Here is a 22,907-nt window from a genome sequence, read left to right on the forward strand (position 1 = left end):
GCAGCCCCTCCGACTCCCCGAACACAGAAACAGACTGAATGTCCCCATGCTCTGTAAGAAGAGGATAGCTGAAGCCATCTTCTGGTCTGTCTTGGACTCGGGAGACGTCATCTATAGACATGCCTCTGCCTCCACTCTGAAACCACTAGGCTCAGTTTATCATTCCGCCCTGAGATTTATCACCGGTGACAGCTATTCCACTCATCATTGCATCCTGCATGATAAAGTTGGTTGGCCATCATCAACAGTTAGACTTGACAGGCATTGGCTACTATTTATTTATAAAGCTCTATCTGGAAATCTACCATCATACATGACTTCTTTATTAAACTGGTCTAATAGTCATTATCGAACCTGCTCGAGTGATTGGCTTATGCTTGAAATTCCACGAGCAAACACAGGAACTGAGAAAACATCATTTACCTTTTGTGCTGCACACACCTGGAACACCTTACAACACACATTAAAACTCAATACAACGGTTACCTTAGGTCAATTTAGAAACATGATTACAAATTCCGCTGCCCTATGAATGTAACTGTTCTTAACTGAACTCTGCTTTCATTTCCTGTTACCTATAATTATATAATTCCTTGTATTGTTTTTGTTTCCTTGTTTTTTTTTGTTTGTTTTTCTGTGTGTTTCATTTATTGTATTTTACTTGTACTCTCGATGTCATTGAAAATGAGGGCATGCCCTCAATGATTTCTCGAGATTAAATAAAGGTTGAATAAATGAATGAAATATTGACTGACCTTATAGATTTCTGGTTCCTTGATGTCCAACTTGGTCAGATTCCACAACTTCCCATGGTGTCTGGCATGTCTAAAACTACGGCTAGAAGCTTTTGGTCCTGTCAGCCACACAACACCAATGGCTAAAAGGAATCCCAGCCCAATCCCAAGCAGCACTCCTCCTACGTAACTGGGTAGAGGTAAAACAAAACACCCATAGACCAGTACAGTGAGGATAATGAGAGTATAGTGTGGAACACTAGGTGCCGGCTCAATACTTTCTGATTCATCTTCACTGCATGGTTCTGTACTACCACTTAGTGGCACTTTAGTTTGACTTCCAGTTCCAGTATCATCAGTTCTGTCACCACCATCACCGTCTGTGTCCGTGCAAGTCTCAAAGTCTCCACTGTAAAGAATGCAGTAGTCCTCATCTTCTTGTTTAGCAAGAGCAGACATGGAGCATTTGTCCAATGACATGGACAGTGAAGATGGTTTGGGACTCTTGGGGTCACCACAGGAGGGGTTATGCATTTCAGGTGGACCAGAAGCATCGCTGTTGGGGCTCTCAGCCTCCCAGTCACCTCCTTCTTCCTCCTTGATGCAGTAATTGTTGTTGCTCTCTAGGTGACCATTGATAGAAGTTATGTTGGAAAGTTCTGTGGCACTGGCAGAGAGGGCTTTTGGCCGGTAAATGCTGCCACTCTTTTCATCCATGATCTTACTTAGCAGTTGGAGCGGTTCAGAGATGGCCTCTGAGAGACGCCGCTTGGTGTCCTCAATCCTCGCCTCGACTTCGGAGACCTTGAAGAAGCTGCGGTTATCAGGTGAGGTTAACGGAGACGAAGGAGCTGTTTTGGAATCACTTGCTGCTGACATGAGACCAGATGGAGTCCGGGACTGTGTAAATTGCTTAAAGAGTTGAAGGTTAAGGCGCGATTCTGGAAGACGGTAGGGTGTGGAGGAGGAGGATGTGTCCTGGGATGTATCTGACGATAGAGATTTGACAAAGTTTTTCATCAGCTGCCTATGCCTTACTGTGGGAGCAGCAACAGATGGGATCCCCTCACGAGTCTCCATGTCAGAGGAGAGAGACTTTGCCAAACTAAGGGAGGGTTTGTCACTAGAGGGAAAGCTTAAAGATTTAGTAGGAGAGGAGTTGGAAGATGAGCCTTTTTTCTCAAAAAGCCGCGATGACGAGGTGTGCGTGGGTGAACGGTTAGTGTGATGTCTAGAAACTAGAGATAGTCTGGATGATTCAGGAATGACAACCTCAGCTTCAGAGTCCGGTGGCACCTCTTCGAACATCTCCTCACTTGCTTCTAAGGCTGTCACAATGTTTGAGTCATCCTGTGTTGCTGAGGTAGCAGAGACAGTTGTCATGTACAGCTCTTCTTCCTCCTCCTCCTCTTCCTCCTTCCCAAGAGCTGAGAAGTGGATGGTGATGTTATCCTTCGACAGCGATCGCTGGACATGGAGCTTAGGGGACACGGTGGGTGGCTTTTTGTCTGTGGAGTGAGCGCTCTCTGCATGGCTAGGATGCTTGCTGGTCATTGCAGTACTCCAAGTGAGTTGCAGTCTGCAAAGGAGGCAGAGATTAGAATAAATTAGTGCTGAACTAGTAAGTTAAAAATTATTATTAAAAACATTTTTTGATCATCAGATCATCCAAAATATTTGTGTATTATAAAGTGCCAAAGATTCACTGGTTCAAGCATCTCAGATGTGAGAATTTGCAGCTGTTCTTCATCACATGTGAAAATATGTAAAAAATTTGGGGGTGCATTTGGACTGCTGGTTGGAAAAACCAAGACATTTAAACTTAGGCCCTTGGAAATTATACTCGCCATTTTATAGACAAAGTGATACACCTGATTACTCATGACGATGACTGATCTATTTATCCTAAATAAGTACATTTTTTGTTGCAGCCAAATACTAAATCCAGTATATCTGGAAGCAACACTGACTGTAAACGTGTAAATGTGGGGGCGACTGCTGCTACTGCTTTAACTATATACAACATTTGCCTATGATGCTGGACACACAGTCTTTAAATCGCTCATAGAGCACAAGAACAATTTAAAAGGGAGCACATAAAGAGAGGCAGTAGGGTTCCCAGGTGTCAGGTCAGTCAGAAAGCATGTTCTCTTTACTACATTAGCAAATCTCACTGATTGTTCTGGGCCCCTTATCTTATGGTGAAGCTTGTTGATAGCAGGTAAAATGTGACTAGCAACACCGTTTACAGTATCTTAAATTGCAATGACAAAATAAATCTAGTCAAGGCATTTAGCATCCTGACTTCCAAAATCCTAAAAAGAGAAGATGATGCATCATCATATTTTCAAAAGGACAACCTTTGATGTTAATACATTGCTGAGTCACTAACCATCCATCTAGGAAGGCTAGAAAAATTGTATTATGTTATTTAAGCTATTTTCATACAAAAATATGTATTTACATGTGTGCCTGCGTGGGTTGTGACAAATGCAGTGTTTTATCTGTACCAGTTGGTAGCGTCACACTTCAGTTCAGCAGCAAACAGGCATCTTAAGTCATCACAAACAAACACACTCAGACATAATGAAACCCCAATCCCACGCACCACCTGCTTGGACTTACGAAATACCTGCCACAAACTGCTCCACTTTTCAGCAGAATCAGAAAGCTCAATGAGGAATGAAAAACATATCTTAGCTTACAAAATCAAGACCATATAAAACAAAACAAACCTCATACTTGACACAGTTGGAAAAGACTTTACAAGGTTTTGAGAATAGTACTTTGTGAGTGACATAAATGTAGTTGAGCTCTCACTTTGCAAAACAAATCATGAACATCTAAACCACATTTTTTTGTTTTATATTTTGTATCTTTTTTTAAGGATTTAGCAATAAATTATCCATGTATTCAAAGTGTTTTACAACAAAGCCTTAAAGAGCACACATCCAGAGACAACAGTCAAAGTCAAGTTAAGAAACTGAGTTTGGAATGCTGTAACTTGCATCTAGTGATGCAGATTGTTGGGCTTCACAACAAGATGTCTGACGTACTCTGGTAGATAAGCAAACAGATATTATATTAAACAGACCCAACTGTATAGGAGTACAACAAAAAAGTTCAAGACAGTTTATGAAAAACATAAACAGAGCCAATTCAGATTTAACATTTTAATTTAATACACTGTGAGGAGTTTTTAGCTGCTTGTGAAACAGCCTCAATTTAATACTGATGCCCCTATACCCACAAAAGACAACTAGAGTTGTTGAGTTTCACTGGGTAATGTAGGCCCCATGTTTTCACATAAAGAAGAATGTGTGGAATAAAACATCTCTGGTCCTCTGGAGTGGATTGTGATAATATTAAAGGAGTGCAATGTTAAATTTGTGGGGAACACTTTCAAGCAAATAGACATTCAGTATATTTGTACAAGCTGAACACTGTGTTACTGGAGTAACAGCTTTAAAGCTGTATTCTTCTGAGCTAGTTTAAAACCAAACCAACTATAAACTTCGTAAAATGGCTTGCCATAAAGATCAGAAAAAAACACCTTTCAGTGAAAGCAACAGCTACTTTCAGATCAGCTTAGCCCAAGTAAAGTAAAATGTCCATGTTTATGTTATTGTGCCACATCTCTGGTCTGATATTGTGTACACAAAATAAGTAGACATTCCCGAATCAATCATGAATCAGAGTTTAGATGTCCAGAAAGCCATATCTAAATACACAAGATCTATAGCTATGAATTTAAAGTGGTAAGCTTCCCAGTGTAATGCTGAACAATGAGCTTGTGACAGAAAGGAATTCATTCTTAAGCTGTACTTTACCCTAGTAAAAATATTTCCACATTTCCATGTAACACTTTGAAAGTTGCATTTTGCCAAAAATCAAATAACCTCTTTGATAAAACAACACAAAACAATTTATATTTTGCATAATTGTGCTTGGAACTTCATAACTGTGTTTAAGTTAGATTTTTGAACCGTTGCATCATTTTGCTTCTATGAGACATGCATTTATGGAAATGTGTTGTTGACATTTGGCTATGGCATCCTTGTGTCTTGTCTGGACAACAGAGGTGGCGTGAGGTCATGCTGGCTCACTCATACACTGGCTCAACTCGGCCACTCATTGTCACATGGGTCACGAGTGAGCTTGTTACCCAGCCAGGCAGACTGCCAGCCACCTCTGTCTCTAGCTAGCCAGCCTTCAGTCTGCAACACAATGAGCCTATTCTCCATCACAAGTTGGACATGGATTTCATTTAAACATATTAGGCTCAAAGGAAAAAGCGTTATTTGCTAACAGCACATTAAGATTGTGATGAAGTGGGAAAGTTAATATTTATTTGTTTGTGTGTGTGTGTGGACTGTCAGCTGATTCTACCTGCTCATTTAACACTTAAGAAATGGAACAAACAATTAAAGCAAAAGACTGGGCATGTATATTGCCATGTTTATACATTTGGCACTCAATTCCAGTGTGTATATGTACACATTGACAATGAAGTCCTTGTTTGTCTTGTTTCCCCAGTGCCTTTCCCTGAGCTAAGCAGACGGTACAGAATAAAATCTGGCCATTGATGCTGATGAAGCTAATTACAGAAGCAAGCCAGCCTCATTAACCCTCATGTTTTGCACTAATTAGAGACATGTTCACAGCTCACTTCTTCTGTATCAAGCAGCAAACACTGCTAATGAGAAGAAATTCACAGAACTATTACACATACTGAAGCAATCCATACCCAGGAACAGAGCAGCTTTACATGGCTTAGTGTTTTTAGCCAATGAATTTATTCTTCATATTAACTGGAAAATGACTCGATGGTGAGGTGGGATGATAGCAGTTGTAATTAAAAACACAGGAACATTTGATGTTAAAGTGAATTGGACACAGTGTTGTCTTACTTTGTATAGTAGCATGAAACAGATTCATCTAATGTCTGAAACAAGTAAAATCTAAAATGTAAGTACATTTCAAGCAGTCACTACGAGTCTGCATTATAAGGCCATACCAGTATAATATGTGCATTAAAAACTATTGTTGGAACGGTTCAAATGTTCAAACCTCACAACATAACATAACCTTTCTAAACCGTTACAGGTGCCATGTGGGGTTTTCTTGTAAACAAGGATGCAGATATTTTGACATTTTATTTTGTGTTTTTCTGACCATATTGCATTTTGTTATGATTACATCTGCTAAATGAAAAGAGTGGACTTCCTTTCACATAAAACATTTGCAGATGTGATTAGTTTTAGTTTTTGAAATTGTTTACATTAATGTTTTCTTGCTAGCAGTATTTAAAACTACCATTAGTATTGAGTACATGAATGAAATTAGGATTAATGTAGCAGTGAAATTATTAAGCCAAGACAAGTCAATATAAAAGGACAAAAAATACAACTGTACAGTGTGGACTGCTGTATGTGGGTTAGAACCTTTATAGTCAAGGCTAGAAACTGAATAAATAGTCCCACCCTGTCCCACTGTGAAGCTGCAACACATGACTTGCTTTGGGAGCGGACTGGCATAATATGCTGACCCCTTGTTCTCTCAGTATCATTTTAGAGGACATGACACATCTCTGAAGCCTATTACTCAATTGTCTTGTTTTCTTTATAAAGGTTAAGAGAAGATAACACATTGATTACGCAAACCCTTTGCACAGTATTACAACATGTCTCTTCTAAGGGCGACGCGAGCTAGCCTCAGGGACAAAATCTATTTTATTGCATTGTTTCTCTTGGAGTGTCCTAACTGGCCGAGAGCTACATGGAACTGCACAGCAGGCTTTAAAGCTGGTATTTGGTTTAACTCCCCGTTTCGATGTATTCCTTTCCCTTACTTAGAAAGTGCTTATTCATGAAGTGAAAATGAGAATTTTTCTTTATAAAACCTGAATTAGGTGGCAGCTGGCTGCAGGGAGCTTGCCAGGGAGCTGGAAGTTTCTGGTAAGAGTGTGTTTTCTGTCACGATGCCTATTTGCTGTTGGCTACATATTTTGTTATTTCCAATTAAGCCTCTCAATATCACAATATGAAACTTGTGTTCTCTGTGTAAGAAGTAGAAACATGGGATTTTAGCAAACTCACCCATCTTTTACTTGAGTGGTTACGTCGCCAGTCTGATTTGAGCTCACAGCTCATGGGTATGTTGTGTGTTTACTTATGTAGTTATAACTGGTCCAGATATTATTATAGGATGCGAAACAAAGGTGGTAGCATGTTGTGAAGACACGGTGGAGGTATGTCAGTTGGTTGGAGAATGTTAAAAATGGGCACAGTTTCACCTAAGCAGAAAATCCACTTCATCTCGTATGATAAACTTGGCCTTACCTCAGGCCTATATATAGTCCATCATAGAGAAGGATCAGGTATCATTCAATGTGGTGAAGTCCTATGAATCCAAAAGGCTGCATTGCTACCTAGCATGCTTCTATTTGAAGACAAATTTAGTGTTTTTCTATTTGAAGCTTAATGTGGTGGATAGCTATCAACGCAGAGCCAAGCATGTTGTCTTATGAGCAGTGTGAAGTGTCTCTCTTTTTTCTTAACTCGATGACCTCCCCTCTGAGTTCAATACAAGTTCACAACCATTGTTTATTAATTGCACAATGTCATGACAGGAAATGTAGGAACTCCCGAACTGGAGCAGAAGTTGCTAATTCCAGTTAGATGAGGAGAAGTGGGTCCACCAAAGAAAGAAACAGGAATTTACAAGATACATACATTGAAAATGTCAACCACCATCGACATATGTTATAAGATTGGAATTTAATTTAAGGGACGGTTCCTTTTTTTCCAACATCTTGTATTTTTTAAGAGTGTCTTAAAAAGGTCTGAAGATCAATGTCCTGATTGCACTGAATCAACTGTACGTCACTCTCTCAGCAATGCTAGCACCAACTTCACGCACATTAACAACAATAGAAGAATACATTGTTAAACAGATATTCCGATTTTACTTCAGAGACCATATTGCAAGAAGACTGTTTCTCTCCTCCACAGACCAGTGGAGTTCATTCTTGTTAATGGTGCTCACAAGATTATAGTTGGTCCTGTTGGAAACAATAATCCCACCCCAGACCCCTGATGTAAGCCGTTCTTAGTTCTAGACAACCAAAGTGCTAGTGCTACTCTGGAACCAGTCTACCATTCTTTCGCTGTTGATACGCAAAGAACTGGTTCAATATTAGCCACCAGCTCCTAACCAGCCCCTGGAACTGCCTTGGTGGGAATGGGGAGGCCATTGTAGAACTAAGGATGTGACTGTCAGGAAAGAACGAGAAGGTTCCTTTCATGTGTTTTGAGTCTTATATAGGAAATATTGGCTCTCGTATCCATTATACAGGATAAACCTTAGCAGTACAAGTTTCAACAACTGTTGAGTGTGTCAAATGAGGGGAAATAGTGTTGAACCTTCATATAACCTGACAAAAGATACAGACTGAGACCAGCTTTGGCTGTGCAATTACCCTGATTGGAGATCCCTCGGAAAGAGGCTATGAGGCAATGCGGCCTCTAATGGAAGGTGTGTGCAGCTTCTCTGGCAGCTATGGGCCCTTTGGGGATCAGCAGGCATCAAACAAAAGGCTTGTCAGACTGTAAGTGTATCTGAAACCCTCTCCTCCCACATCTGCCTGTTGTTGGGAAGGCTGTGTCTGACCAGCCAGGTGTAAGTTGGTAGAAAAATTTGGCATCCAAATGACTAATGGAACTGTAGAATCTGCCCTTTAAAATAGTGTACTTTATTACATTTGGAAAAAAATACAATGTAAATATTTTGAGCCCAAATTGGTTCTTCAAAACTGCTTCATAAAAACAACAACAACAAATCTGTTACTTCACAGATTTATTGTGGCTCAGTGGTAGAGTCAGTTGTCTTTCAATCTGAAGGTTGGTGGTTCGATCCCCAGCTCCCTCAATCTACATGTCGAAGTGTCCTTGGGCATGACACTAAACCCTATATTGCTCCTGGTGGCATAGCCAACAATGTGTGAAATTGATGACTGATTGACAGTTGGGTACTGTAGGTAGTAGCCTCTTCCATCAGTGGATGAATGTGTGTGTGAATGGGTGAATGTGACATGTAGCGAAAAGCTGCTTTGAGTGGTCGCAAGACTAGAAAAGCGCTATATAAGTACAGTCCATTTACTATTTATCATTTAAACCCCTGATTTCTAAGTAAATCCACTGTGAGAGGCTAACTACCCAAGAGCCTTTGACCAGTAAAGAATCAAATATTTGTCAACAACTCTCGCAGCTCTCTTGGAGTGAGCCTGAATCATAATACACAGAGCAATTAGGGAAATTGTTGCTAAGTGACTTTGGGGAAAGACATGCACCTGGGGAACACTATAGCCTTCACAGTCAACAACAGACAATGATCATGCATATTGTGTCCATTTCCCTGAAGCTCAAAATTTTCCACACAAAGGTATGAGGAATATTTTGAAATCTTGACTGATTCCTGGTTAATTGGATACATTTTTATATATGCAAATATACACATGAAACTAGAGACCACTCTTCTTACATTACTGTCCCTATCTCCTGAGTGGATTAGGGCTTATAATATCAGTACATCTGGCAGACAGTGTTTCCGGTGTTTGCAGCTCAGTAACCACACTATAAGGGTATTTCTGCAAGTCATCCTGCTTCCTGCCAATACAACACCACATGCCAGGCCCCTCGTGGCATCTCAAATGTCATACACCACTGTTACAGGTTACATCAGTGACAATAATAGAATGCTTGCTAAGGTACAAAGCATGAGCTTCAAGAAAAATAGCCGTAAAGAGACATGTCTAACACATTCCCCAATGGAAGAGATGATGAAATCCCAGACCACTTTATGTTATCCAGGTTGCCTAGGAAGGGAATAGAGGAAGTCACACTTCCAATCCTGCTGTATATTTGTAGTGGTAATGGCTTTCACTGTGCTTAAACTGACAGTTTAGCTAATGACTTGCAAAGTGTCTCACAGTCCACTGCTCACATCAATGCTTCTGCCAACAGTGCGGCTACAGTAGCTAACAGTCAATGGCCCCACAGGCAATGACAATTTACAGGTATCCAATAGCTGCACAGACTTTATGCGCCACTGTTTGAGGTTGTAATTAAAAAGTAAATGTGGCATTTGGAGAAAGCTTAATGTATCATTAGACATTTCTTTCAAAAGGCTCTTTATACTTGTTTTTCTCTGTATTTAAACACTACAGGGCCCCTTATGTGCTTCTACTGAATCATGTGTAATGTTTCCTCACTTTTTTAGCCTCTCTTTCTTTGTGTAACTGTAAAAATATAAGTGTAGAGGGGTAAGTAGAGCAGATGTAGAATTTTATGTGCCTAGCTGCTTTAGTAGGGACAAAAGTGTGTGTATGTGCCTGTTTGGGTGACTAAGAGGCTGTGGTAAACTGGTAAATGAATTTCACAGAGTCATTTTAGATGCCATGTTCTGGAGACGAATAAACAATTGCAGCCCGAATAGAACCGAAAGTGTTCACAGGAATGCTGACAAACTGGTGAAACGGGTGGGGATCGAAATGTCAGGCCTTGCCCATAATTATCTCACTGCCTGTCTTTTAACCTTCCTCTGCCAACTTAAGCACTCTGCCATTGAAACAAGCTGGTGTGTTGACAAAATAAGGTTATTTACTTTGGAAGACCTGTGTGCCATTGTTATCTCTCACAGCAAACTTAAATGGACAAACTAGCAGTATTCTATTTATCACCTGCCTTAATTATAATCCCTGTTCAAAACCCCTTTAGTGCTGCTGCTTCTTCCTTGAATTACAACTAATTTAAATACAAAAAATAAAAACATGCGTTGTATAATGTCAAAAAAAGTAAGTACATGAAGAAATAATGAGCCTTTCCTTAGTTCCTGAGAAATGGCTGTTTCCAAAACACAAGGTTTCTGTCCCATGACAGTGCTAAGTCTGAGCAAGTCAGCTGTCCGGACTGGAACAATGGTTAAGGAAACAAACAATGCCAATGGCAGATAATGGTATCCAACCAGAAATCCACATAATAGTTGCTCAACATTATTTGCAGGTTTACACTGTACCTGTTATCATGAGAAATACTGATGTAACAGCACATCTGATGAACCTACTTTAACCCAACCCTTGTTTGATCATAATCACAACCTAGATCTTTCTTGCCCACATTCTCTGCATATAAATTCAAGTTTGCTCATAATCCTTAATTCTTGGAAATATGTGACTATTTGTGCAAGGTTGTTTGACTTCATGTACCTCCCCAGGTAAGTTTTATTAAACAATGGCTAGATCTTGTCAAATCACTGGCCTGAAATGTTGCTGACTAATTAGAACTTTGCACCTGTTTAGAGCCATCTATACAAGGCATCCCAAAAAGTCTGATATTTCTATTTATAGATTTTCCTAGAACATGCAAGTCGAGATCCACTGTGAAAATACTGTCTAAATAACAGGTAAGGTAAAATAATAATAATTTCATTTCTTGATTTAACAGTTGAAATTAATTGACAAATTTGTGTTACAATTCTTCAGAATCCTAGAGGATTGTGGCAAACAGTATGCAATATTACTTTTTTTCAAAAATTAATTTAAAAAAAAGCTGAAATCATTGCATTGCTGAAATCATTGCAACAACAGAGCTTTGGGGAGAGTAGTGAGCACAATGTTGTCATCACTAACTATCCATTCAGTCCTAATGAAATGACTGGACTATTTTATTTTTTATATTTTTCTGTCAGAGCTTTGGAATTACCGATTGCTTTTGGGATGTGAAGAAAAATGTCACCAACCTACTTACCCTACCTTTAACAAGCTGAAACTAGAGAGTTTTTGCCTTCTTGCTTGAATAGTTACCAGTTAGTCAATTATTTAACTAATCCTTGAAGCACTAAAAATAATATTCAGTCATCATGAAAGTAAAAGAAAACTAAGTGTAGAAAACAGTGCCCTGCAGCTTTTAGAAGATAGCTTCCTGTTCTTAACACAGATACGTGTAGCCTAATACAATAACTTCCTATTTCAAATACACGTTTTTTTCCCACTTCATTCTAATATTTAAATATTCTGATGACAACGCTGTTGCAGATTTGAAAGAGTTAATTCTTGATGTCAAATGACCATCAGGATAGTTGTATTGCTCAATTATTGCCTGCAATAGCTCAGCTGTTGTAGAAAAACAGTGAAAACACACTGGCTCGTGGAGAGCATGTGACAGAAGGACCACTGAGGCTAGGAAGTGAAAAAGAACACAGAGACTAACAGTAGCCTTTCATAACACAGAGTCTGGCTTTACACAAGCACAACTCAGACCCTGTACAGTAATAACTGCTTTTTCTTACAAAGAACATAAAGAGGCCGTGTTTGTGTGTTTGAACTTTAAACTTTGAAAGGTTCAGCTTATTTCAAACCCTATCACTTTACTGACCCAGACTTTGTTCATGTTTAATAATGCACTCTTCACTTAACTGCTTAACCTTGTTAACAGGCCACCATTACTTATGAATGAACTCCTTGGCTGACAAACCTGTGACATAGATCAAGTGCAGAGATCTGCCTCTGCGCTCTGGTTACAGGTACTGACTCTGTGGGCCTTCACATGGAATTCCACATAAGACACACTCTTTCCATATGACATCTAACAATTTTGATTACTTTTTACAGCACTTGAATAGTTTTCAAAACAGACATGTAACATCTTATTTTTTTATTAAATTGTGTTTTCTCAATTTGTACTTAAGTTGTCCAATTGCTATTTTAAACATCAGAATCACTCCAATTACTATTCAATAACCTTGAAGCAGCTAGTCACATGTTCAGTTCTTTAAAAAACGACTCATTACAGAGAAGATCACTTAAGAGGTCAACTGTGTAATCATAATTTGCAGACAGACTATCAGGACAGAGCAGCCCTCTTTTCATGCTCTCATGTAAGGCCGCAGCCTGGTTCTTGTTTTAGTTATGGTTTTTATTTCCAAGAAAACATATGGCATGAAATGATGAGGTTAAACACTCAGCAGTTTAACTGTATCTCATGGGCACCCATCAAGACAAGTAAGAATGAAACTAAACCTTCAAGCCAACTCAGTTACACTGGTTGGTGCAGGATCCAAGCCAGTGTGCTTCCAGTCATTTAGAACAGTTGTCGGCCCAGCTGGCAACATCTGGTCGAACATAGAATGGTAAAAAACCAACTTCCTGCTTTCAAAAAGACTCTTCTGTTTCCTCAAACAGATTCCAGTACATGCCAAATGTCAACAGCCTCATTAATGTCATTCATTTCCATAAAGCCAGAATGTTGAACAGCCAATGACAGAAAAAAAACATGGATAATATGATTGTCCGTCCAATATATCTTCATCTTTGTGAACTCCTGACTAGAGTCTGACTAATATTTGGCTGATATGAGTCTATTACAAATATATATTAGTAGTTTCCTGCTATAGGTCGATATGTAAACTTCTTATACAGAACATATAGTGCAGGAATCACTGCTTGGGGAGTCTGTCAGAACGCGTTTCTTATCCATAGTTTAAAGTTCAGTCAGCTGTCTGCAGTACAGGCGAGCAGGAAGTGGGCAGCACAAGAATTGGTTGACATACATTTTTACGTAGTCTTTAATAAAGTTATTAGTTATAGAAAGCCGCCTTCTGACTACTTCTGAAGAGTAATATCAGAGCAAAATCTATGTAAACAAGGTTCTTTTTTTCAGTCCAGTTTAAAAATAAACTATGCATCAGCTGCCATAACAGTAATCTGTGAATTCTCCCCTCTAAAATCTTTATTGGTATCCTTCTTAAAAATCCCATGTCCTTCTGGCTTTACTCCTGACCAACAATAACTGACACTTAACTTTGGGCCTGGAATGCAGTAATCCTACATTTATTGTTTTCAGTGTTCAACAAAGTGAAAAGAATTGGGGAAGTATTTCTCAGCAAAAGAGTAAAGACAAAAGACTACATTGTTATCAAGTGTGACAGCAGCTCATGGGAGACTGAAATGGTCTGCGTTATGTCTGTAGATCATGGTGAATGACTGCTTGATATTCAAAAGGAGTGGCTTTAATCTTACAAAAAAAAAAGACAGCACTATTCCTCTGGGCTCAAATTAACACAGAAAATGAATTCACTGATGCTAACACATCTTTATTGTTTTTTTTCCTCAGCATTTTTGCCCTCGTCTCAGTTTCAAGTGAGAAACAGTGAAGTAATATTTATAGACAGGCTATTTTTATACATCTTCCCACCTCCCACCTTGCCTCTGTCTCTTTCTTCTGGTAACAAGTGATTATTATGACAGTAGCGAGATGAATGGTACTGTCAGTGCACAATGCAGACAGCACCTGAAGAAGGGCCAGTAAATGTTGACGGCTGGCAGGCTGAAACATTCTCCTGATGTCTTAGTAATAGTCATTATTTCAGTGGAGGGATTGGTGAGGGAGCAGCACCTGTCTCTAACACCAACAATGCTGGCCCCTGCATGAATGAGAAGAAATCGTAGCTACATAACAAAAGCCTTATGAGTACCCTGAACTCTGAATGACAGAGCTTACATTGCCTTATTACAGACAAGGAAGACTGATCATGTCCTCTTGAGTTAACAAGTATAAAAAATGATGTAAATATGTTGCACTGCCAGTATCTTACTGACAGACAACACAATTGTCTATAGAGATTAACAAAGACACACCCTTAAGTAGAATTCTGGAAAGATCACATGTCTAACAAAGCTCTGGACATTGCTCCAATAAAAAGTGTGTTACCTCCACAAGCACACACTCATGTGACAATAGTTGAAGCTTACTGCCTTGGCAATGTTGTCAAGATTGTTAACTGTGTCAAGCTGGGCCTATGTTTATGTACAAAGGCTGTCTACACTTTCCATCTTTAACACAAAAAGGGGGAGAAATTGTAATACTCAAAACAACTCTTGTCTACATGTTGACTAGGAAACATGACATTATGGTTGATAAGCTAAGGGTAACCCTGAAGCAAGGCACTAACCAACCCTTCTTAATTTAATCAAAAGGCTGTGTTGTTAGAGGAGGAGGCTTGGTTTGTATTAATTTGATCCAAATAGGCCTTGAGTAAAAGCCTGAAAACTGTGACATGTTTGAAACCAAAAGCCAAATTAGTTCAGCATATGACAGAAGGCAAACATTTTAAATCCATTTTACTTTGTAAAGACAGGTCTGTGAGGTACAATATTGTATGTGGTTAATAAAAATTTTACTAAAATCCCATTGAACAATATTGTAATGAGGTCATTGTGAAATCAATTCAAGCAAATGACTGAAAATACTGTAAGTACAAAGTCGTCTAATTTTCATGTCAATTCCTCGTCAGCTATCCCAAAGAGGATCACACAAGTAGCAAACCTATCTTTATTTTAGTATGATAAAAATAGGCCTGGTGAGAACTTGGAAGGCCATAAAATGAGTCAAAGCTTTGAACAGGTGTACAGTCAACAGGGGTGTAGGCTAATTTCTTCTCAGAGGATGATAAGCAGCACATGTTCCTTGTCTCACTGTGAAAGTTTAACATGACGCACTCAATTCGTGGAAAAATAACACCAGCAAAAGGTCACGGCACCTGCTGCTCAAACCCTTAACCGCTTTCTTTTTCTCAGAGGCATTAAAATCCTGTCGTTGTTTTTCATTTCACACCTTCTGCTGTCACTCTTCCTTTCTAACGTGACAGCTAAACTCATTATGTCTACCAATTGTCAGTACTCTGTGACAGATGTCAGGTAATAAATAACAACAGTGTTATTTGATATTTTCATCATCAACAGATTTTATGAAATAATCCCTGATTAACAACAAAGAAAAATGTGCCTTCTTGCTATAGAAATCCGTATTCATTCAAAGCCAACTGTACAAGAAAACATGACGTAGCTGCACTGCTGCACTTGAAAGCATTTATCGTCAGCTCAACATAAGCTGTTTGTTTTTCTGTGTGTGTGTGTGTGTGTGTGTGTGTGTGTGTGTTGATCGTGCAGAATATATATATGAATTATATGCCTTTGTAAGCACATGATGTATTAGGCTTTTGGTACGTCTTATTTTTAGTGGTTCTGTGGTTTGGTCTAAATGTTAGTAATAAATGCATATTGCATGGAATCATTTATCTGGACAGAAATTTGTAGAAAGATAGCATGATACATTACAGCATACTTGGCGAGTGTGAATGCCAACTTGCAAATTACTTGACAATGTTGGTCTTTATGTCAGCCTTAGTTTCAATATTTTATTGCAGACCAGACTGCCGCTCTCTAAACAAACCAACAAGGAATATCCAATAAAGCCTCTTGTCCGGTTTTTCTCTCTCAGCCATTGCTCCTTACCACCATGAAGAAGGTCTTAAGAATTGTTACTCAGAAAAAAAGAGTGAAAGTATTAAAAGAAAATTCTCAGTATAGACAGTAGTCACATTACACAAGATCTTATCTCTATTTACAGGCAGGGACGTGGATTTCTGGGATGGCAACTCCGTTTATAATACACTTGTAGTCCCAGTAATATTTACCAATCAGGTATCAGCAGGCTGCAGCATATGCAGGAAAAACAGTCCGCCTGGAGAGCAAAAGCAGGAACATAATGCGCCGTAATAACATCCCGGCTCCCATCAGCGGCTATCTGATGATGATGTAGCTTCTTATTATTCTATTTAAAACAGACATCTGCATGCTAACAGCTAACAATCTGTTCTAGATCTGAAATTCAACTTGAGATAAATTCCCTGACGCGGTGTCACGAAAGCCTTTCAGCGTTCGGATTTCCCAACTTCATCGAATGCATCAGAAATGATCGAGCCGACCTCAGTTCAACAAATGAACATTTTAAAAGTAGTTTTCTTCTCCTCTTGAGGACAGACCTGACAAAGCTTCATTTTTACTTTTTAGCAATCTGCATTATGATGTTGAAATTTTGGCAAGGGCAAGACCCCGTTAATTAAAGTAAATCACAAGAAAAACGGTTTCTTTTTCTGTAAACAATGCAGCACGCGGAAAAGGAAGTCCTTTATTGTTCAACGCCGGCTACATGCTGTTTCATGCAAATCTGAAACTCACCAAATCACCATGTACTGTGTAATATTGACTTAACAATAAAGCAGCTGTTATCTGAATCAAGCAAGACTTGAAAATCTATCATCTGCCGGAGTAAAGAAATGAGGAAAGACTGCAATAAAATGTTGAAGTCAATACTGTAGAAGTTCAAGAGTCATCAACAAAATAGTTTAGCAATATAGCTGAGACCTGCTAATGATCATGTGATAGATAACATGAAGAGGAAAGAGAGAAAGGAATTTAGAAACCCAATAGCACCATAAAAATATGGTCTTAGGTGTAGGACTTGGGTATAGGAGTGTAGAAACCTTCAGGAGATTTTGTGAAGAATAAAACATTATTACATGACTTTGGCCCCAAGATATATAAGCCGGTTTATCCATCCAAAATAATAAGCCCAAAAACAGCCTTCTTAAGGGCAGCAGTTAAAGCCTTGTCCCCTGTAACGCTAATGCAACTTGTTGAAATACCCTTTAAAAACAATGATCTCCAACCTGCAAGTGTCTTTGAGGTTATTCTGTAAACATAGGAGACAGTTACATGCTATATAATAAGAACAGAGAGGAGAAAAACATAAGCGAGACCACTGTAAACTTGGTAAATGGGAGTAGGTCATTATGAATAGAAACCCTGCATAGCAAGTCACTTTACATTTTAAACATACCTTGAGGTCAATGTGTGCAAAGAAACCTGTAAAACACCTTGCTGCTATTGACTTTAACCATCCACACTTCAGGGCTTTTACCTGAAGGACCTGAAGTGTAACAGTAGGCCCCCATGAAGGGAAGCCTTAAGGTTGTAAACAGTTTGAATAAAAAATAGGTCTCTTCTGTAGCTTGAGGCCTGAGTTCTGTGGTGTTTCTAAAAACTAATGGACAGTCAGTCATGTAGAGGCCAGGTTTTCAAGAGCTTATTTCAGACAGAGACATTTTCAAATGTTTCATGCATGACCAGCATCACTGCATCTGTATGTGGTTAACAAAGAAAGAAACAAAGTAAACCTACTTTTTCCAGTTATGATCTTATCTCATCCGATAAGAAGAACACAGTATTTTCAAATACCCCACATGCTTCTCTGTGTTCCTTCATATCAGGAATATCACTTGATGTGGATTTGATAATGGTATAAAGGTTTCTTAAATCCTTGAGAGCATTTGTTAAACTGATTTTAGTGTATTCCTACACTGACATTTATTCTCCACAGCGGTTTGTTTTTCCCCTCTCCCTTCTCTCTCTGTCTATCTAGACTTTGCCCTCACCAAGGAAATGGATCAATAATGAGTTCAAATTTACTGGCAAAGTGCTTACCTTGTATCCTCAGTGCCATTCAATCCAGCCTGGGACTTGCATCTGCCTGCTGGAGAGTCAAGTTTCACATGTCGATGATGGTCAGGGGGCTTCTGAAGAGCACACTATAAACGGGAGAAATGCTTCATCAGATGTAAAAATAAAAAACATGATGACAAACATAAATTAGAGTATTTGCTTCCTGGAGAATAAGTAGTTACACTGGTCGCCTTTGTGTACAATGTTTGTAGACTGTGACCTAACCATATGGTATACAATATAACGCATTTCCAGTGGCAGGTAAGGTATGGGTTTTCTGGAGATAATTGTAGCCTCTCTGCTAATAAACATGCTAAGTGTTCTCAATGAAAAAGAGGCTTGCGACGCTTTAATAGCAAAAACCTAAGAACGACCAGTGAAACCAGCCCGTCTTGTGGTGCAATTCAGATAACAAGCCAGCGACTACATTGCCTGACAGACTTTTTACGCCTTTATTAGCTTAAATATTACTTCAAATTGGACTACATGGAACGAGTTATTAAAAGAAGAAACGGAAAGCTAGCTTGCAACAGACTGAATCTCGAATTGGTGTTAAGTCCTGCTGCGCGATGTCGTCTTACTAAACTCGCAAAATGTTTCAAAACGAGACAAGTTAAAGATATCTTACCGTGTCAGGGGGACTTCATTTTTGTCTGGATACATCGAACGAAAAAAGCACGAGTCAAAAGGCTTTTCTCAACTCTCTAACGTACAGTAACGTTTGTGTTACCAGTTCCACGTACCAAGTTGTATCAAGAGCTCGTTTTCTTGCTTAGCCTGTTGACAACTGACTAACTGGACCCAGTTCCTTAAGGCAAAAACGCAGCAATCTACCAAGGCCGGAGTAATCGAACCAGAGCACAGGGATCGCTGGCTTCCCGTCCTGTTTAGGCTTGACGATCGATTTTTCGACAGACCTACTTTAAATGCCTAGATCAGTTGAGGCAGATGTGAGAAGGTAAACAGTATAAAATGTAAATAAGTTATTTCAATGGTTCATCGTGATTTATGGTTTATCATTTTCTGAAACAAGAAAAATGAAAGAAAGTTGGGTATTTTTGTTCTAATAATGGATGTAAATATTAGGCGTGGCGATGAGCTCCTTTTTAGTAAATGTCTTTGCTTTTGAAATCAACAACAACAAAAAAGAAAAGCATTATCAAGAAAAGAGGGGGAAAAAGCTATTTTCAGTTTATCAAGTCGTTTTGTTACTTTTTTTTTACTTCTTGGGAAGTAAATCTATTACGTCAATGTAATCTAATAAAACTCTTTAGTTCTAGTGAACTATTTTCAATACATTCTTCATGCAATTTGTGGCCCTTTTTTCCAAATTATACGTCAAAGTAAACAGTTCATATTTTTATAGCCTTTATCAGTGATGACTGCTGTTCTGGTGCCACTATGTGCACCACATTATGATAGTATTTATGAGTCAGTGCACCTGTCACAGAACCTAGGTCTAGTGATTTTACAGTATGTGTGGCAAAGTGAAGTGCACCATAAATGTCTCATAACTCCTTCACGCATCAGTTGAACCAATCCCATTTTGGGGAACTCACTGAAACAATACAGTGCCATCATAGTCATTTGTTTCATGTTTTTATGGTAAAAACATCCCTTCAGTTTCACACTTGATTAAGACATTATTATCTCCAAAACCTTTCATGGCTATACATGACAAACTTCACATTAATTTTAAAGTAGCTATTTAACTTTTAACTTCACATTAGCTTTAAAGAATAATTTCATGCGTGACTCCGGTCACACAACAGTTTAATGGAGAAGGCAAGGTCCACTGTATAAGCCAACAATGTAATACTGGCAACCACTGTTTCCATAATAATCAGTCCTGCACTGTCATTGGGGATTTGTTGTCCATGGTCTCTCAGCTGCAGTATCTTGGTAAAACAAATCACTGTGGCCAACATGTAGAGCAACACCCCAATCAGACTGAAGCCAGCCAGAAATCTGTCAAAAGGTAGAAAACATCGGCCAGCAAAGTCACCTAATATCACCACCAGTGTGACGAGGGATATGAAGACACAGATACCGTATGACACACCAGAGACCCACATCTGCCAACTGTGTACTCCACTTGGCAATCTACGGACCACCTCCACAACCAGGGGTATCATCTGACAGCCTCCCCAAAGTTGGAGTATCTTAAGGAGGCCAGGCATGCTGCCCATGTAGCCTCTTTGCTCATGAGCCTGGGTGCGTAGAAAGTAGAACTCGGAGCTGTAGGCCAGGAAGGTGAGGCAGGAGGCCACTGCAGCCACCACAGGGCGCGGTGATGCCCTTTGATTATCCATGATGATCCAAGGGAAAAAAACAGAGGCAGTTAAACACATCAATGCACCTAAAACTGCCACAGTCACTGTGAGGTTCTTCCAGGATATTGGGATGAGGCTGTGAAACTGGATGACACTGAGGAAGTGGATAAGGAGTGAAAGGGTGAAGAAGAAGCACCAGGTAAACATGCAGAAGATCCTGAATGTGTTCGGGTGGAAGTTGGATAGATCATTGTTTAAATCTGAATCTTCCAGCGAGGCCACAAGACTGAAGGTGGTACAGCCAGATAAGACTTCCCATGTCCGCACCAAAAACAGAGCGCTGGTGAAGTCTCGGGCCTCAAGTACAATCACAGGCATTGTCACAATGTTGTATCTGAGTAATCCAGTATCAAAGAGATGTCCTTAGGTGTGTCAAACAATACCTTGGTTATAGTTCCTTTGGATTTACTTCAGTTAAATCCTCCAATTTAATAGCCTTGTTAGCCAGCTTGTATTGTTCCCAAAATATTTAGGATGTTGGGTTCTGAAGATCAGTCCATCACTGTCCAAAGTAACAGTTATCTCAAACACGTGCTTTCTCTTTGCTGAGTTCACCAGTGCTTCATCCTGTTCACACAGAGCATAACTTCAAAATAGTGTCTCCTGGAATATATTTTGCAGCACTGCTGCCGTCAAAATAAGCCTCGCCTACTTCCTTTTTGAGGTTGCAGCAGTGCTTTCCATCTCCCTGTAGGTAGGTGCAAATGGCCAATATAAAAAGCGTGTGCAAACAATGCTTGCTTTCACCCCCCCCTGTGATCATCATGAAATGTTGTTCCTTCTTTTCTTATTTACCAGTAATAAACTCCTGCAGGAACAGGTTCTTTAGACTCGCCAGGCATTACTTTGCCACCTCCTGCCTGTTTTCTTGACTACTTTGACCTCACTGCTGGAGGCATAAAATAAGGTCACCGGAGGTTGTGTTCACATGGTGTTCGAAACTTTCTGTGCAGCATTTGTATAAAGGCAAGATGGGTTGTTGAGTGCTGTAGATGATTTGAGTGAAGTGTTGCTGTCTGGTTGTGGGTGTGGACCTGCTTAACCCTCAGGGGAGAAGAAGCTGTGAGGAGCATCTTGTCTCACTTTCATTTGAAAACACTTGGAGATGTGTTTGACTTGGACTGAAATAAGTGTTTGGATATATCTGTGAGTGAATCATATATTGTCTGAATGTATTCATGCATGTGTATGTATATGGCTGTGCATGTATGTATGCACCTGCACTGTTTCCTATGTAGGATAAATGTATGTTTGCATGCATTCATGTTTTCATGGGACAAGCATGTTGCTGGTGTGTGGTCTGTATGTCTGTGCTGTATCAACACAAGCACAAAGAATCCTCTGAAGATCCAAACCAATCACTTTGCCTCTGTCTATCTGCACACCTGCTCTCTCTGTTATAAATAGATGGTGGATACATCAATTCCCTCGTGTCACACAGCTTCACTTCAAAAACTTCAGTTTTGACAGAAGGGAGAAGACACACTCTACAAAGACTGATGGAGCTGATAAACAGAGGTAACCTGCCACTACTGAAAAATGGCTGTAATTTGTGGCTGTGTTACTAACAATCATGGTTAGTAAAACACCATGGTTAAGGGTCAGTTTTCCAATTCAATCATCTTATATTTAAATATATAAAGTATTCCTCTTGTTTATTCCTTCAGTCAAAATTAATTTTAAAATCCACAAAACAACAACGTGGGAACAGATTGTTCATGACTGATGATGAGGATGCAATATAGCAACCGTCATCACCATGTTAATTTCATTGCCAGACAGCAGCCTTGTCACTTAATTACATTTTCCAGTCATTCCATCAACTTTAAATGTAAATATAGATGTCGTAATTCTTGCACAGAAACACAAAAGGTTTCTGGCATTCGAAATTAAGTAGATATGCTGTACAAAAGTATGTATGTAAAGCAGCTGTTGTGACCATCTCACATCTCTGGATTTTTCTTCATGAAACTAGTGCCACACTGTGGTAAATATATAAATCACAGCTTTTCACGGCCCCCATAATATCTGAGTAGAGCTGGAAGGCTGCCTGTAGTACTGAGTGAGCAGCAGCAGAGGGAGAACATCTTCAAGTTAGGAACACAGGCAGTGAAATGTTTTGAACTAATTGTACTGCTTTATCTGCAGAGTACCCTGAACACACCTTCCAATAGTGACAAAAATCTTCATCATAATGTACATGAATAAACATACATAGCGTTTTCCCTAATAGTTTCTTGTTCAACGAGACTTTAACCTAACTAAAATGAATATTTTGTGATATAAAGTAGGATTTTTAATTTTAAAAAATCCATTTGTATTTTGTTGAGGCACACATTTTTGAATCAGTCTCTGATAGTAGTGACATGCGTTGCTTGAAATGCCTTTAATATACTATCAGCTCACTGAAGCTTTAAAGAATGACAGCCTATAATAACTACT

General features: G+C 39.3%; 2 protein-coding genes across 3 annotated transcripts in view; both read right to left on the reverse strand.

The window, feature by feature from the left end:
• Window positions 1–18,907, reverse strand: part of LOC138604845 (testis-expressed protein 2-like) — a 33,091-nt gene extending 14,184 nt beyond the window's left edge. For both annotated transcript variants that reach the window (XM_069676868.1, XM_069676867.1), the window contains exons 1-3: window positions 18,761–18,907; window positions 18,115–18,218; window positions 756–2,313 (exon numbers count right to left, since the gene is read on the reverse strand). In XM_069676868.1, the coding sequence (XP_069532969.1) occupies window positions 756–2,288 (1,533 nt within the window). In that variant the 5' untranslated portion in view covers window positions 2,289–2,313; window positions 18,115–18,218; window positions 18,761–18,907. The remainder of the gene's footprint in view (window positions 1–755; window positions 2,314–18,114; window positions 18,219–18,760) is intronic.
• An 848-nt stretch (window positions 18,908–19,755) lies between these two features.
• Window positions 19,756–21,040, reverse strand: LOC138604990 (myeloid-associated differentiation marker homolog). The gene has a single exon (XM_069677044.1). The coding sequence runs from the start codon at window positions 20,781–20,783 to the stop codon at window positions 19,878–19,880; it is 906 nt and encodes a 301-aa protein (XP_069533145.1). The 5' UTR covers window positions 20,784–21,040; the 3' UTR covers window positions 19,756–19,877.
• Window positions 21,041–22,907: the final 1,867 nt, after the last annotated feature.

The sequence above is a fragment of the Semicossyphus pulcher genome, unplaced genomic scaffold, assembly GCF_022749685.1.
Source record: "Semicossyphus pulcher isolate SPU_LCO1_2020_fin unplaced genomic scaffold, fSemPul1.0.p SCAF_27, whole genome shotgun sequence".
In the NCBI taxonomy this organism is placed as follows: Eukaryota; Metazoa; Chordata; class Actinopteri; order Labriformes; family Labridae; genus Semicossyphus; species Semicossyphus pulcher.

What these genes read in the sequence shown, in the direction of transcription:
- LOC138604990 (XM_069677044.1), bottom strand. Translation starts at nt 20,783, where the DNA reads ATGCCTGTGATTGTACTTGAGGCCCGAGACTTCACCAGCGCTCTGTTT.